This window comes from Muntiacus reevesi, chromosome 3, assembly GCF_963930625.1.
Source record: "Muntiacus reevesi chromosome 3, mMunRee1.1, whole genome shotgun sequence".
Taxonomy (NCBI): domain Eukaryota; kingdom Metazoa; phylum Chordata; class Mammalia; order Artiodactyla; family Cervidae; genus Muntiacus; species Muntiacus reevesi.
In genome coordinates this window covers 90,221,093-90,236,419 of record NC_089251.1, presented here as the reverse complement: position 1 = coordinate 90,236,419, position 15,327 = coordinate 90,221,093, and the positions used below count along the sequence as shown (strand labels likewise).

General features: G+C 47.5%; 1 protein-coding gene across 1 annotated transcript; it reads right to left on the bottom strand.

Annotated features, from left to right (window-relative positions):
- Positions 1–3,675: 3,675 nt before the first annotated feature.
- On the bottom strand, positions 3,676–9,687 carry SPR (sepiapterin reductase). Its single transcript, XM_065927408.1, has 3 exons — positions 9,305–9,687; positions 8,445–8,735; positions 3,676–4,461 (listed from the first exon to the last, which is right to left on the bottom strand). The coding sequence occupies exons 1-3, from the start codon at positions 9,624–9,626 to the stop codon at positions 4,271–4,273; spliced, it is 804 nt and encodes a 267-aa protein (XP_065783480.1). The 5' UTR covers positions 9,627–9,687; the 3' UTR covers positions 3,676–4,270.
- Positions 9,688–15,327: the final 5,640 nt, after the last annotated feature.

The following is a 15,327-nucleotide window of genomic DNA, read 5'->3' as shown; positions in this document are numbered from 1 at the left end:
CCTTATCCATTCACTCATTTGTCATCAAAGACTCAACAAAGCCTCAAAGAATTAGGTCTGCGCAAGGTCTGTGGGATGGACACAGCCCCTTGAGCCTTGGATCCCTGGGGTCAAACTGGGCCTTTGAAGGGCAGGACCTGACAGGGAAGGACTCGGCAGCAGCTGGACCAAGACCTGAACCAGAGTAAGGACCAGGCAGATTCCCGCGGCTCCAGGAGGAGGCACCAGGTCTTGAAAGTGGGACCTAGGCCCCTTTCCTTGCCCTGGGGTTGAGGATGAGCGACATGGGCTGTGGGCTAAGAGACCACTAGACAGCTTGCAGGTCGGTCAACTGAGGAATCATCTGAGCCCCTGGAGTCAGCTGGGGGTAGGCCTGAGAGGTGGATCCCTCAAAGGGAAAAGGAGACCTCTTTTTCCCTTCCTTCCTTTTTCCAACTGCTTCCTGAAAGTCAAAGGTCAGGACCCTCTCAGCTCACACTAAGGGCAGTTATAGCTGTGGGGTTGGGGGAAATGGGAGACAGAGGGGATGGCAGGGGAGTCTTACTGGAGTGGGATAATTTGGGGTGGGAGTGGGGAGGTGGGCTTTAGTTCAAGTCTGAGGGAATGTCCAGCATTTAGCCCTGCCTCCCAGCACTGCAGGGAGAAGACCGTGGGGCTGGGGCAGAGAAGCAACGACAGCTCACTCTCTCCTCTGTCCAGCTACCCCCTAACCCCCCCTTCAGTGGCCCACGGCTCACCGTGAATCCTCAGCTAACCTCCCTGCAAGCTGCCTGGTGTCTTCAGGCCCACTCCCCTCCCTGCTACCCCATCACTGGGTGATGCTGTGGGGGGCCCACCCCGGTGACCGGCAGGGCTTTCACCTGCATCCCTGTCACCGCACAGGACCCCCGTGAGGTCCTGTGGTGAGGGCGCAGCGCTGGGCACTGGGAGTGGGAATTACCCCACACACGTCTGCACAGGACGCCGTGTTCTGTGGGGAGAGGCTGGGCGAGAGGAGGCTGGAAGGCAGCAATCGAGCCCAGCTCTGAGGTGAGACTCCGGGGAGAGCTGGGGGCACCCTGCCCCAGGAGTGGTCCTGAGAGGCCAGTTAGGAACACATGCTCATACCCAGCCTTGGCCAAACAGTGGACTCAGGCACCAGCCAGTATTTTATTCAGGGGATGAAGGAGAGGAATTGGGGGTGGGGAGGGAGCTTCTGAGCAACTCCGTCCCCGCTGGTCACGCTCACCGCCAGAGGTGGGTGCTGGGGATTCCTGGGGTGCGCCTGGACCATCCCCCTCTCCCGCTCCCACAGGCCAGCTGCTGGCCTCCAGCTCAGGGGCATTAAACACAAAACCGAAAAACTACCAGCTCATTCACGCCACAGACAAAGAAAGCTTGTTTGTCTTTAGGCTAATCTGAGGCCCGCACGGCCAGCAGCTGAGCTCTGGGCACGTGCAGGCGTGTATTGTGTGTGTGTTCGAGTGCGCCCATGTGTGTGGCAGCCAAGGGCAGGCTGTGCACTCTGAGAACACACAGGGCTGCCCCGGAGGTGGCCGGAAGGCCTCCCTGCCCCAGGGGTGCAGGACCCGGGGAGGCCGAGTCCGGGCCAAGCAGCAAGGTCTGGGAAATCCCTACTGGCAGAGCACAGGGGTCACTACAGAGGCCAGGAGGACCCGCCGGGGAGAGTGGCCCCGGCTCTTTCTGCCTCCCCAGCTCCCTGGGGGCCCCTGAGAGTCCAGAAAAGTACAGGCAGAGAGAAAGGTCTAGGGTCATTTCCAAGGCTCTTAAATCCCCCCCCTCTGAGCTGAGAGAGGCCACGTCAGGCGTGGGAGTGCGTTGCCACCTTGTGGGGACATGTAGTACTTCTCCCTAAGTCCTGGCCAACCAGCTTCCTAGGGATGGAGGCAGCCCCTCTGGACTGGTGCCGACTGCCCTTACATTCCCTTGGGAGCAAGAGGCCTGGTGAGGAGCTCTGACCCACACTCACTAGGGCAGAAGTAGGCTGGCCCATTACCACTCACAGAGGCCAATCTGACGACTGCAGATGCAGCCTGACCACATTTGAAGCACCTTAGAGAAAAGGTTGCAGGAAAGAATCAGAGGTCATCTATTCTAAGGAAACTGAAGCCCAGAGACAAGCCCCTGCCCAAGGCCCACAGCATCTCTATCATAGTGGGAAGTGAGACTGAGGGTTCAACTCCAAGACTCAGTAGTTTCCTGAGGGTCTGGTGAATCCAGGACAAGCTGTCCAGACAGAATCCCAGTCCGAGAGGCCAGGATTACAGGGGATGCAGCGACGTACTCTTGCCACACGTCAGCGAGAGGATGGGCATCTGAGCCACATGGAGATGAGGCTACAGGATGGTCTGGATCTTGATACTACTAGTGCTAGTTGCTCAAGTCGTGTCTGACTCTTTGTGACCCCATGGACTGTTGCCTGCCAGGCTCCGCTGTCCATAGAATTCTCCAAGCAAGAATACTGGAATGGGTTGCCATTTCCTTCTCCAGGGTATCTTCCTGACCCAGGGATCAAACCCAGGTGGCTCCTTTACTGGGGACCCATCAGGGACACTCCATCTTGATATCAAAAGGCAATAAATAATATCAGCTTCTGTGGACACGTAGCACAGTGCCAGCACTGTGCTGAACATTTACAAACATTAGGTCGTTTAATACTCATATGCCCCTTTGAGGGAGGCACCATTATAATCTGCTCTTTTCAGATAGGGAAACTGAAACAAGAGCAACTTGCCCTGGGTGGCAGAGCAGGGATCTGAGGACAGTGCCTTTGACTCCACTGAGGGCAAAGGCTCTGCTGGGTGAAGGAGCATGAGTTGCCCCCTCCCTCCTAGGGGACCCACCAGGGCACCGCCAGCTCTAGCTCAGGGCCTGCCTCCACAGTGACCGGAGCGCCTCTGGTTCCCCAGGAGGCATGGCCTCAGCGCGCCCTCTGCTGTGCACAATGAGGAACAGAGCGATCTGTCCCGCAGTCAGAGGCAGGGCTGAGTCCCGAGATGGCTGGCAAGGCCCATGGGCTCTCTGACCGAATAAGGAACAGGGGCAAAGGGCTGGCTGGCTGCAGACCGCCACCACTGCAGAGCTCTCAGCCTGGCCCACACCTACTGATCTGCAGAAGGACCACACCCTTGGCTTCTCAGGGTTTTTCCCTCTGAGAATCTTGTCTACCTCCCACAAAGGCATGTTGGTCCTATGCCCAACCCTCTGAGGGTCAGGTCCGTGGGGCAGATGAATGTTACCAGGAGGGCCCACGACAGGTCCTCTTAAGATCTGGGATCCATCCAGAGCATTGCCATGTGGGTAAAGGGCAGAGTTTGGAATCTAAGAGAGCCAGGGAAACTACCTTTCCCCAAGGGCGGGGGAGCTGTAAGTCAGGCCCTAAAGGCAGGATACTCTTTGAATAGGTCAAGGGTGAGGAAAGGGTATAAGACTGGGGTAAGAATAAGCAAAGGCATAACGGAGGCACAGGTGTCTGGGCAAGTCACCTAGGACAACTTTGTTTGAACTTGGGTTTGCTACTGAGTGGGGCTCTGTGAGAAGAGGCAGACAGCCCCAAGACGCCCCAGGACATGAGGGCAACACCCCAAGTTTGGATTAACTGCCTCAGGTACACCCCTGGGGTCGAGGACACCAGGGAGTTAGTCATAGGACCTGTATCAGAAGAGAAAACAGGTATTAATAAAGGACAATCCACATTTTATTTGTATCTGCCTTTAACATGTACAGAAACTCTCAGGCTCCTTCCCCCATCTGGTGGGTAGATGGCAGATTCTGGAGGGAGGAAGAATCAGAATGAGGACACAGAGTTCAAGTGAAGGTCTTGCTACCCTGGGCAAAGAGCATCCCTGTCCCTCTATCCCTCCAGGCCATCATCTGTCAATCTGCGTGGGTCCTCCTGTTTGACACTAGCTCATCCCCGCTTCCCCATGGACTGGTCACGGGCCGGAGACCCATCCTCCTTTTCTCAGTGTTTTTAGCTTCCTGTCCTAGTTTTCCCATCCCTAAAATTCTATTTCTAGGGAGAAAGAACACAAACAGCCATAACTTGTCTCTCCCAAGTCCACTCCCAACTCAGGGTGGTCAATACAGATATCTGAAAACCGGGAACTCCAGCCACCCAGGGCCCTCACAGCTGGCTGGATCTGAGGGCAGGGCAGTAAGCATGAGTGCTTATCTGTGTAAGGTAGGGTTGGCAGCGGGTAGGGAGGCACAGGGCTCCTTGGTGGGCCTGTAAGAGGGGAAGAAAGCCCCCCAAACCAAGGGCATGGTCTTATTCATCGTAGAAATCAACATGGGCTCCAGACTTGAACTTGTCATTTTGCAGCAAGCTCAGAAGTTTCTGGGCTGATATCTTGCAATCCACAAGTTCCCCCTTTCTCTTCAGCTCCTGCAGATGTTTTCGCAAGTCTGGGTCCACAGAGGTCTCCCGGGCTAACTGCTGCATGTCAGTGTCCAGGGGACCTAGGGGATGAAGTGCAGAAGATGAGGGGACATGGCTGAGGCAGGGGCCCCTGATCTATGTGTGGAGTTGGGTGGAGTCAGGTCTGGCCAGAGGCAACACCTCACCTTGGCTGACACGTGGCCAGCATCACCAAAGGCTCCACACTGTCACTATCAAGCTCCAGACTCATCCAATGTCCACTGAACACAGACCCCTTAGACTACCAAATCTACAGACTCACACTACCCCATCACTCCTCCTCAAAGTCCCAGAGCGGAGAGAGACACCGTCCCTATGGGAGGAGAATGAAGTGAGCAACCAACTTCTCAAGTGCTCCCGAGCCAGCCCACCCTAGCACCACGTCAACTCCCACGGCCAAAGGTGGCTGCCTGTGTGTTCCCCAAAAGTCTACAAACAATAAATGCTGGAGAGGCTGTGGAGAAAAGGGAACACTCTGCACTGTTGGTGGGAATATAAATTGATACAGCCACTACTGAAGACAGTGTGGAGATTGCTTAAAAAACTAAGAATAAAACCACCATATGACCCAGCAATCCCACTCCTAGGTTGGTTTCCTACCCTGAGGAAACCAAAATTGAAAAAGACACATGCATCCCATTGTTCATTGCAGTACTATTTACAATAGCTAGAACATCGAAGCAACCTAGATGCCCACTGACAGATGAATGGATAAAGAAGTTGTGGCACATATACACAATGGAATATTACTCAGTCATAAAAAAGGAATGCATTTGAGTCAATTCTAATGAGGCGGATGAACCTAGAGCTCTCATACAGAGTGAAGTAAGTCAGAAAGAGAAAGAAATATCGTATACTAATGCATATGTACAGAATCTAGAAAAATGGTACTGAGGAATTTATTTGCAGGGCAGCAATGGAGAAACAGACATACAGAATAGACTTACGGACATGGGAGAGGGGAGGAAGGGCGAAATGTATGGAAAGAGTAACATGGAAACTTACATTGCCATATGTAAAACACACAGCCAATGGGAATTTGCTGTATGGCTCAAGAAACTCAAACAGAAGCTCTGTATCAACCTAGAGGGGTGGGATGGGGAGGGAGATGGGAGGGAGGTTCAAAAGGGAGGGGGTGTATGTATACCTATGGCTGATTCATGTTGACTTTTGACAGAAAACAACAAAATTCTGTGCAGCAATTATCCTTCAATTAAAATTAACTAAAAAAAAGAAAGAAAGAAACAATAGCTGACAACTTCCCAAATCTCTGAGGAGATCTGTACATCTAAGTTTATGAAGCTATTATTTCAACCTCAAATTATCTTCTCTAAGACATCAGGATTAGATGGTTTAACTGGTAAATTGTGTCTATTTTTTATGCCAATACCATACTAGTTTGATTACTGTGGCTTTGTAATATAGTTTGAAATCCAGGAGCATGATGCTGGGGATCTTTGTTCTTCTTTCTCAAGACTGCTTTGGCTATTGAGAGTTTTCTGTGGTTCCATATATCTTTTAGAATTGCTTGTTCTATTTCTGTGAAAAATGCCACTGGAAATTTGATAGAGATTGCATGAAATCTATAGATTGGGTTGGACAGTATTGACATTTTAACAATATTAATTCATCCAATCCATGAACATGGCATCTTCCCATTTTATATCTTCTTGAGATTCTTTCATCAGTGTCTTAATAGTTTTTGGTGTATAAGAAGTACCTCCTTCATTAAATTTGTTCCTCAGTATTTTATTCTTTTGGATGCAACTGTAAATGGGACTGTTAATTTCTTTTCCTGATACTTCATTATTAGTGTATAGAAATATAACTGATTTTTCACATTGTTTTCTCTATTAAGATGATCATACAAATTTTATGTTTTGTTATTGTGGTATATTACACTGATTTATTTGCAGATGTTGAACCATCCTTGCATCCCTAGGATTAATCCCACTTGATCATGGTATACAATCTTCTTAAAGTATTTTTGAATTTGGCTCACTAATAATTTTGTTGAGGATTTCTGCATCTATGCTCATCAAGGATTTTGGCCTATAATTTTCCTTCCTTGTAGTGTCCCTGTCTGATTTTAGTATGAGGATAATGTTAGACTCATAAAGTGAGTTTGGAGAGTGTTCCCACCTTTACATCCACTTGTCTAGTGTGCCTTCCACCTGCTGATACGGAAGCAGCCCTCAAGATCAATGTCCAGGTTAGCTGCCTCCAATAAAGCCATCCCTGGTCACACCACCAGAAAGTGTTTCCTTCTTGAACTCTTAAAAGTTCACTGTTCTTATTGTTTAAAAATATTTATTTATTTATTTGGCTGTGTCGGGTCTTAGTTGTGGCATGTGGATTTTCAATCTCCACTGCAGCATGCTAGATCTTTTAGTGGTGACATGTAGGATCTTTTAGTTGTGACAGGTGTGATCTTTAGTTGCGGCATGTGAACTCTCAGTTGTGGTATATGGGATCTAATTCCTTAACCAAGGATCAAACCCAGGCCCCCTGCATTGGGAGCACGGAGTCTTAGCCACTGAACTACCAGAGAAATCCCTATAAGTACTTTTTTACCTGGGAAACCACAGCGCCCCAGAATTTGGAGTCAATGGACCTCATGGGCAGAAAATCAAGGGATCTTGGACTTTGAAGAATCACCCTCCTGATCCTCAAATACCTTTCAATCAAATATTGGTGCATCCCCAGTAAGAAGGGATTTACTATCCTTTCAAAAAGTCCATTCCATCTTTGGACACCCGTTAGGACATTCTTTGAGAGACTTAAACAAAAACCCAACTGGTCTCAGACTTCATTCAGGCCCCAAGAGCCCCACAAAAAAGTTCAACTTTCTCACAATGTCCACGGCAGCTCCCTGAGACGTAAACCAGTCACATGGTATTCTGGAGTTTGTTCTGCTCCTGATTGGTTTCCTTTTGCTCTCTGTTGATTGAGTCTGAGGCTGCGCTCAGAGTGGGTGCTATGTTGAATGTCAGCTGCAAGAATAACTGTATATATTTGGGAGGAAAAGAGGGAGGACTGGGTACTAGAGAGCACGAGGAAGTAGAAATTGCACTGATCAGGACCTTGGAGCCAAGGTTTGATCCGGGCTATGTTGCACCTGGGTTTTGATCTGGTTAATCTACCTCTTTGCCCCTAGGGTCCCTAGGGGGAAAGACTACTGGATCTCCATCTAAATTGCTCAGACATCATAAACCATCTTCTAATTCCAGCAACCTCAAGTCCAGAAGAGAAGCCTCACTCTTAAGAAAGGGGTATAGTAGCATCATGGTAGAGAGATGAGAAACCAGGCCAGCTGTCACAAGACACCCCCCTCCTTTAAATTTCTTGAGAATTGGGCCCTATCTTATTTATCACAGCATCCCCCAGTATTCCAGTACAGTTCAGCATGGGATGATCAGTAGTCAACAATGTCTGTCTGCTCTTCATTCAGCTGAGATTCACTGCAGACTGGCTTAGTGGAGAAGCTGGGGACAGAAAGATCAATAGTGCATAATCCCTGCCTTCAAGGCTTTCCTATGCAGAGAGAGGCGTGTACACATTAAGATAATACAGTATGATAAGTCCTATTTAACAATTACAAACGCTAACAATTAGATAGTCCTTCACAGTTGGAATCACTCCCACAAGTTTTACCTCATTCAGTCCTACGAACGGCCCTGTGCAACAGGTAACATCTTCCCCATTTCACATGAAGAAATGAGGCACAGGCCTGGAATTCAAATCCCAAAATCCTAATCGTCTCTCAGACTCTAATATATCAGACTTCCTGTCCCCACCCTCTATTCCAGGCAGCTCCCCACTCTCAGTCCATATCCACTAACTACAGCTTCCTGCCCCCACCAGCCCTAACTTCCTTGGAGCCTGTATTTCCCTTAAGGAGTGATGGGTCGTGATTCAAGGACAATATATTCTATATACAAGAGACAGAGAAGGCTCCTAGCCCAGTCCCCAAAGGGTAACCAGCCGGTTCTGAGAACACGGATGGCAGTAAAGCCTCACCTACCTGGAGCATAGCTCAGCACCCTCACACTAGGTTCTTCTGCCGCCAGGACCTGGAACATCATGTTACGGGCAGCCTTGCCAGCACAGTACAGCGCCCAGCCCTTGAAGGGCTGCAGGGCACAGATGGACGAGATGTTAACCACAGTCCTGCTGAGGCCAGGACTGTCCGGGAAGGCCTTCAGGATGCTGGAAGTCAGGCAGAGCATGGAAGTCAAGTTCAGGGTCCAGTAGTTGTTCACTTCAGTTGGGTCAGCCAGGTCCACCCAACGTTTGGATACGTCTCCAAGAGTGCCTGAAAAACCAGACCTTATCAATCAACCAGTGCAAGGGGGGGTTTTCTCGTCTTCCAGCCTTTTTCAAATTCATTCAGACACCCGCTTCCCAACCACACCTAAAGGAGGCTCTCTAGGGCTTCTGAAGACGCCTCCCTCTTCCCAGCCCTGCAGACTGACATACGTGGGGAACCCCCTTACCCGAAGCTTCAGACTGAGAAGGTTCAGGGGAACTCTGGGGGCCATTTGGATAAGTGGGGGAAATTTACAACTGCGGGGAGACTCCATGCCCTAACTCAGGTCTCCACCAGAGGGCGCTGAACAAGAGGCTCAGAAAAGTTCTACAGGCATTCTGGAACAAATGGCGTTGAAACAGGAAGAGGGGCAGGGGAGAAGCGGGGGGAATGCGCCGCCCGGACAGCACTAGATCTTGCTCCACACCTCGCTGAAACCAGGACTTCCAGGCGTCTTTTCTGAGTCCTAGGAGACACCTTTAAAGTTCCAAGAAGCGAGGGGGATGAAAGAGAGGGAAAACAGAACGGGACGCCAAGCAGTATTCCAAGCGCTCCCGGGCCCGCGGGCGTCTTACCCGCATTGTTGATGAGCAGCACTCGCTGCAGGCCTTCGGGCCTGGGGAGGTCGCACAGAGCACCGAGCAGTTGCTGCAAGCCGGTCTCGGCGCCCAGGTCGGCGGGCACCCGCACGATGCGCAGACCCAGGCGCTCGGCGCCCAGCTCGGCCTCCAGCTGCCGCAGGGCCTCGTCATTGCGGGCGCTTAGGACCAGCACGGAGCCGGACGACAGCAGTGGGGCCAGGAGTTGGGCCAGCGTCCGTCCGAAGCCCCGGGAAGCCCCAGTCAGCACGCATATGGTGCGGCCCAGGCCGCCCGCCTTGCTGACGCCGCCCTCCATGCCTCCTAGCTGCGAGCTGGAGCAGCTACCGAGACCCGGCAGGGGCGGGGCGGCCGCGGAGGGAGGAGGAGGAGGCAGCGTCCCGCGAGGGCGGGAACCTAAGGAGAGGGCCGGGGCATGCCTTTCCTTGGCCGCAGGCGATGAAAGTGGAGGTGACGGCACAATTAGAGCGCCAAGAGACTAAATCCGCGGCAGGATCCCCACAGGGCAGCTTAGCCCAGTGCGGTCCGCGGGCCTCATCCTTTGCCCTGCAAACCCATCAGTGCCCCTATGGAACTCAATCTCCCGAGTTCAGACCTAACTTCCTTGTGTAAGTGATTAAGTAAGTGTTAGTCGCTCAGTTGTGCCCGACTCTTTGAGAGTCCATGGACTGCAGCCCACCAGGCTCCCTGTCCATGAGATTTTCCAGGCAAGAATACTGGAGTGGTTGCCATTTCCTTCTCCGGGGGATCTTCCCAACCTAGGGATCGAACCCCGGTCTCCTGCCCTGCAGGCAGATTCTTTTACCGACTGAGCTACAAGGAAAGCCCAGTGTAAGTGATTCAGTTCAGTTAAGTCGTTTCAGTCGTGTCAACTCTTTGCAACCCCATGAATCGCAGCACGCCAGGCCTCCCTATCCCTCACCAACTCCCGGAGTTTACTCAAACTCAGGTCCATCGAGTCGGTGATGCCATCCAGCCATCTCATCCTCTGTCGTCCCCTTCTCCTCCTGCCCCCAATCCCTCCCAGCAACAGGGTCTTTTCCAGTGAGTCAACTCTTTGCATGAGGTGGCCAAAGTATTGGAGTTTCAGCTTCAACATCAGTCCTTCCAATGAACACCCAGGACTGATCTGCTTTAGGATGGACTGGTTGGATCTCCTTGCAGTCCAAGGAACTCTCAAGAGTCTTCTCCAACACCACAGTTCAAAAGCATCAATTCTTCAGCACTCAGCTTTCTTCACAGTCCAACTCTCACATCCACCCATGACCACTGGAAAAACCATAACCTTGATTAGACAGATGTTTGTTGGCAAAGTAATGTCTGTTTTTTAATATGCTATCTAGATTGGTCATAACTTTCCTTCCAAGGAGTAAGCGTCTTTTAATTTCATGGCTGCAATCACTATCTGCAGTGTGTAAGTGGTTACCTCCAGGTTAAGCCAGCATGCTTCTTGCTAGACATCTCTGCACGTGCCACAGTTTAGGGACTGGGGTCCCTACTATAGGGGAAACTCGCCACCCCAGGAACAACCTCTAGGGGAACAGAGTCTTCTCTCTACTGTGTTCGCATAGATTCCCCTTGCCTCTCTGAGATTTCTCACTCCTTCTGTCCTTAAAGCTCTGTGTTTGCTGGGATCCTGCACTCAGTCATGCCACATTCTTCCTTGTAGGCAACTCCATCCACTCCCACATTCAGGTTTTCAGAAATGACCAGGCCTATGCTTCAGGAAAAAAAAAGCACCTCTCTTTTTTTTCAAAGAGTGGTCTCAACTTAAAAATATTCACAACTTATAAGTTTTATTTTATTTGGTGGGAATTTTTAGGACTTCAAGCCAAGGAGATAGCATTTCAAGAAACCCTGAGAGAACTCCAAGGAGTGGTACCAGGTTATATGGAAGTTTTGCAATAAACTTGACAGGTCATCTGAACATCAAAAGATTATTGTTAATTAAAGAAAACCAGATGACCCAAGTCAAGGAATTTAGCACTTTTCTATGTTTGAGAAGCTGCAAGAGTCTGGGTTCACTGAAATGATTGCTTTGATACATGCCTTAGCTTTCAGGGGCCAGTATCCTGTTTTCACATCCCTAAGTTCCTCAGGGCTCACCATAGGGAGTGGTTGCAGCCTGATGGCCACTGGATGGCAGGTAGTCTTTCCTTCCTAAACCCTAACCCTAACCCTGAGTTCCCTCAGGGCTCACCAGCTCACTATCTGTGGTGGCTGCTGGTGACTGTGACATCCTTGTTTACTGATATGGCAGGAAGTATTCCACCTCTTAGAGGCAAAATGGGAAAGTTGGCAGATGGCCCCAGATCTCCTTAAAAAGCAGTCTCTTGAGAGTTTAGCAAGCATGGTAGGCAACCCTTATAGCTCAGCCCAGGTCCACACAGGGCTCTTCTCTACCCCAGGGACAGACAGCAAAATTGCCTTTCAAGGTTCCTAGAAAAATGCACTTTGCTCCCTTGCTCTTTGAGCTGTCATTGTGAACACCAGAACAAATTGGGAGAAGCTTTTCACTTTCCACTGAGGTGCCTTTACCACAGACTCTTTGTAAAATGTACACCCCTGACTATAGCACATCACTATGGAAATTATTCTAAGAACAAATGAAACGAAATTTTAGTAGATTTATTTGTTTATATAGCATAGCATTATTTTGAAATATTTTCATATAAAATAGGATAAAGAAAATAAGTATTTATGCTAATTGATGTTGGGAGTCAAGATTACCAGGTTAGTTAAGGGAATAATCTCTAAATTGAGTTTGAATTGGAAGCCAGAAAATTGTAGAATTTACTGCAGTTACTTTTGCATTTATACGATAACACCAAAATCCTTTTTTTCCTTTTGATGTGCTCATTTTCCAACACCTATTGCAACAGAGAAAAACAAACCTGACTCCATACTGAACCTATTCTTTTAGCTCTAACCTTTGTGCTCTGGTGCCTGTGCTTTTGTCATGCTGGCTCTGTTTCTTTTGTAAAAAGTGTTGCCTATAGCCTGAAATATGTGGGACTGCGCATTCTCTAGACTCTGACCTTTAAAAATATAACACTTTTACTCATATAGAAATGAAAAATTGCAGAACAGAGGATAACATTTGTCTTGTTGGAGGTTTATAGGAACATGTAGACCTTATCTACTGGAGACCTACAAGGACAAAAGATTCTAGCACCAAGAAGTTTGCAACTAGCCATACCCACCTTGCCCGTCTTAGTATAAAAGAAACCTGAATTCTAACTTGGGTAAGATGATTCTTTGGAATACTCCTCCTCCATCTTCTCAGTTTGCTGGCTTTCTGAATAGTTACCATTTCTTGCCCCAAAACCTTCTCTCTCAATTTACTGGCCTCTTGTACTGTGAGCAGCACAAGCTTGCACTCAGAAATGCTGTGACACTCCTTTTTAAGAGTTCTCCCTGCAACAGTGGCAGGGATGAAAGCAGTGCCCGGATAAAGTCTGCACTTGGGTTTTATTTGGCCAATATGGCTTTTTTTTTTTCCTTTTAAAATGTGAGGTGACATTTCTAAAGTGGAAGATTTTACATAGTATCAGAATTTCCAGCTTCTTTGGAGTAATGGGAATGCCTGGCAAGCTGGGTTCTGACTGAGGTGAGCAATAGCACCTCTTGGAAAGAAGACTGTGCTCCAGTTTGCCAAGATTTTCATCACTCACAGGTGTAGGGAAACATTTGTTTCCCACTAATGACACATAGCTGAATTCTTACTCAGTGCTGATGGTCAAAACATTAAAAACCAGGGCATTGTGCTAGATTGTGGAGAAGTGGATCTCAGGAGAGATGAGGGGGGCTTTTGAGACTTTAACAAGGACAGGACTCTGTATACATGTATATCACTTGAAGCTCCCCTGCTTTTCACTTATCTATTAAGGGTGGAAGATACAGAGGTTAGATTTGATTGCTTCAAAGCTAAACTCTCTCTTACTGACACAAAGGCCTACTCTTTAAGTAAATTTTAATAACTTCCCCCTGCTCTCCTGGCCTCAGAAAACAGGTTGGTGAAAGCACAGTCCCATCCATTCATTCATTCAGCATTTATTGAATTTCTACCATGTGCCAGGCTTTGAAGAAAGGAGGGAACAATAAAGGGATGGCCTAACCTGTTCTAAACTTAGCAACTTCTAAGAGAAACTATTTGGAAACAGCGCCCAAGGAGAGTATGGTTTGCTTGACTGGAAGAGAGCCTGGAAAATTTTTCTTTTCAGAGAGAAATTGTTATCTGCTATAACTGTCCTCCCACCTGTTTTATTTCAAGTAATATTTAAGTAATTTATGAATAATATTTCATGGGCAACACAGCTCATAGAATTCATTTAATAGTAGTACAGTGGTTTCCAAATTTGTGTGCACATTGGAGTCACTGAGGAACTTCAGTACACTTATGCCTCTGTCCCATAGGCCTTGGTTTGGTAATTTTTTATTTTATTTTCACTAAAGCAAACAAACCCAGTTCACCCATTTCTCCCACCTCCACCCCCACCTCTTACTACCACCGATCTGTTCTCTGTATCTCTCTGCTTGGTTTTGGGGTTTTGTTTTTAGATTCCACATATAAGAGAGATTGTAAGGTGTTTGTCTGACTAATGTTACTTAGTGTTAATATAAAGTCCCCAAGGTCCATCCTTGTGGTCGAAAACGCAAGATTTCACTTTTCTTTTTTCATGGCTGAATAATATTCCACTATATGTATGTGTATATATATATATATATATATACACACACACACATATATGTATATATATATACACCACAATTTTTGTATCCATTCATTCATCCTTAGACAATTAGATTGTTTCTGTATCTTGACTATTGTAAATAATGCTGCAATGAACACAGTCAGTTCAGTTTAGTCACTCAGTCATGTCCAATGTTTTGAGACCCCATGGACTGTAGCATGCCAGGCTTCCCTGTCCATCACCAACTCCTGGAGCTTGCTCAAACTCATGTCCATCGAGTCAGTGATGCCATCCAACCATCTCATTCAATGAACAAAGGGGTGCATATATCTTTTTAAATTAGTGTTCTTGTTTCCTACGGATAAATACCCAGAAGTAGAATTGCTGAATCACACAGGAGTTCTATTTTTAATTTTTTGAGATACCTCTATATTGTTTTCTATAGTAGTTGCACCAATTTGCATTCCTACCAACAGTACACAAGGGTTCCCTTTTCTCCACATCATCACCAACACTCGTTTCTAATTTTTTTGATAGCAGCAGTTCTAACAGGTATGAAGTGATATCTCATTGTGGTTTTGAGTTGCACTTCCCTGATGATTAGTAATGTCAAGCATCTTTTCATGTGTCTGTTGCCCATCTATGTGTCTTCTTTGATAAAATGTCTATTCAGATCCTCTCTCCATTTTTAATTGAATTTTTTGGCTTTCTGCTTCTGAGTTGTATGACAGTGTTTGTTTCAGTCCCTTATCAGATGTATGATTTGCAATTATTTTCTCTCATCGAGTGGGTTTCCCTTTTTGTTGTGTTGATGGTTTCCTTTACTGTGCAGAAGTTTTTCAGTTTGATACCGTCTCATTTGTTTATTTTCGCTTTTACTGTTTTTGGTGTCAGAGTCAAACAATCATTGCCAAGACCGATATATCAAGGAGCTTACAGCTTATGCTTTCTTCCAGGAATTTTATGGTTTCAGGTCTTATGTTCAAGTCTTTAATCCATGTTTAGTTCAGTTTTTGTGTATCATGTAAGATAGTGGCTCAATTTCATTCTTTTGCAAAAGGCTGCCCAACTCTCCCAGGACCAATTATCGAAAAATTTTATATTTTTGACCCCTTTGTCATTTTTACTTTATTTTTATTTTTTCATAATTATTTAACCATATTTCTGGGTTTATTTCTGGACTCTATTCTGTTTCACTGATCTATGGGTCTGTTTTTATTCCGATACTGTACTATTTCAGTTGCAAAACTTTGTAATATATTTTGAAATTGGGGAGAATGATGACTTCAGCTTTATTTTTTCTCA

Coding starts and splice junctions, on each gene's coding strand:
- SPR (XM_065927408.1), bottom strand. CDS start 9,626: ATGGAGGGCGGCGTCAGCAAGGCGGGCGGCCTGGGCCGCACCATATGC. Junction 8,736..9,304: donor GCTGCTCATCAACAATGCGG/GTAAGACGCCCG, acceptor CTGGTTTTTCAG/GCACTCTTGGAGACGTATCC. Junction 4,462..8,444: donor GGTGCTGAGCTATGCTCCAG/GTAGGTGAGGCT, acceptor TTCATCCCCTAG/GTCCCCTGGACACTGACATG.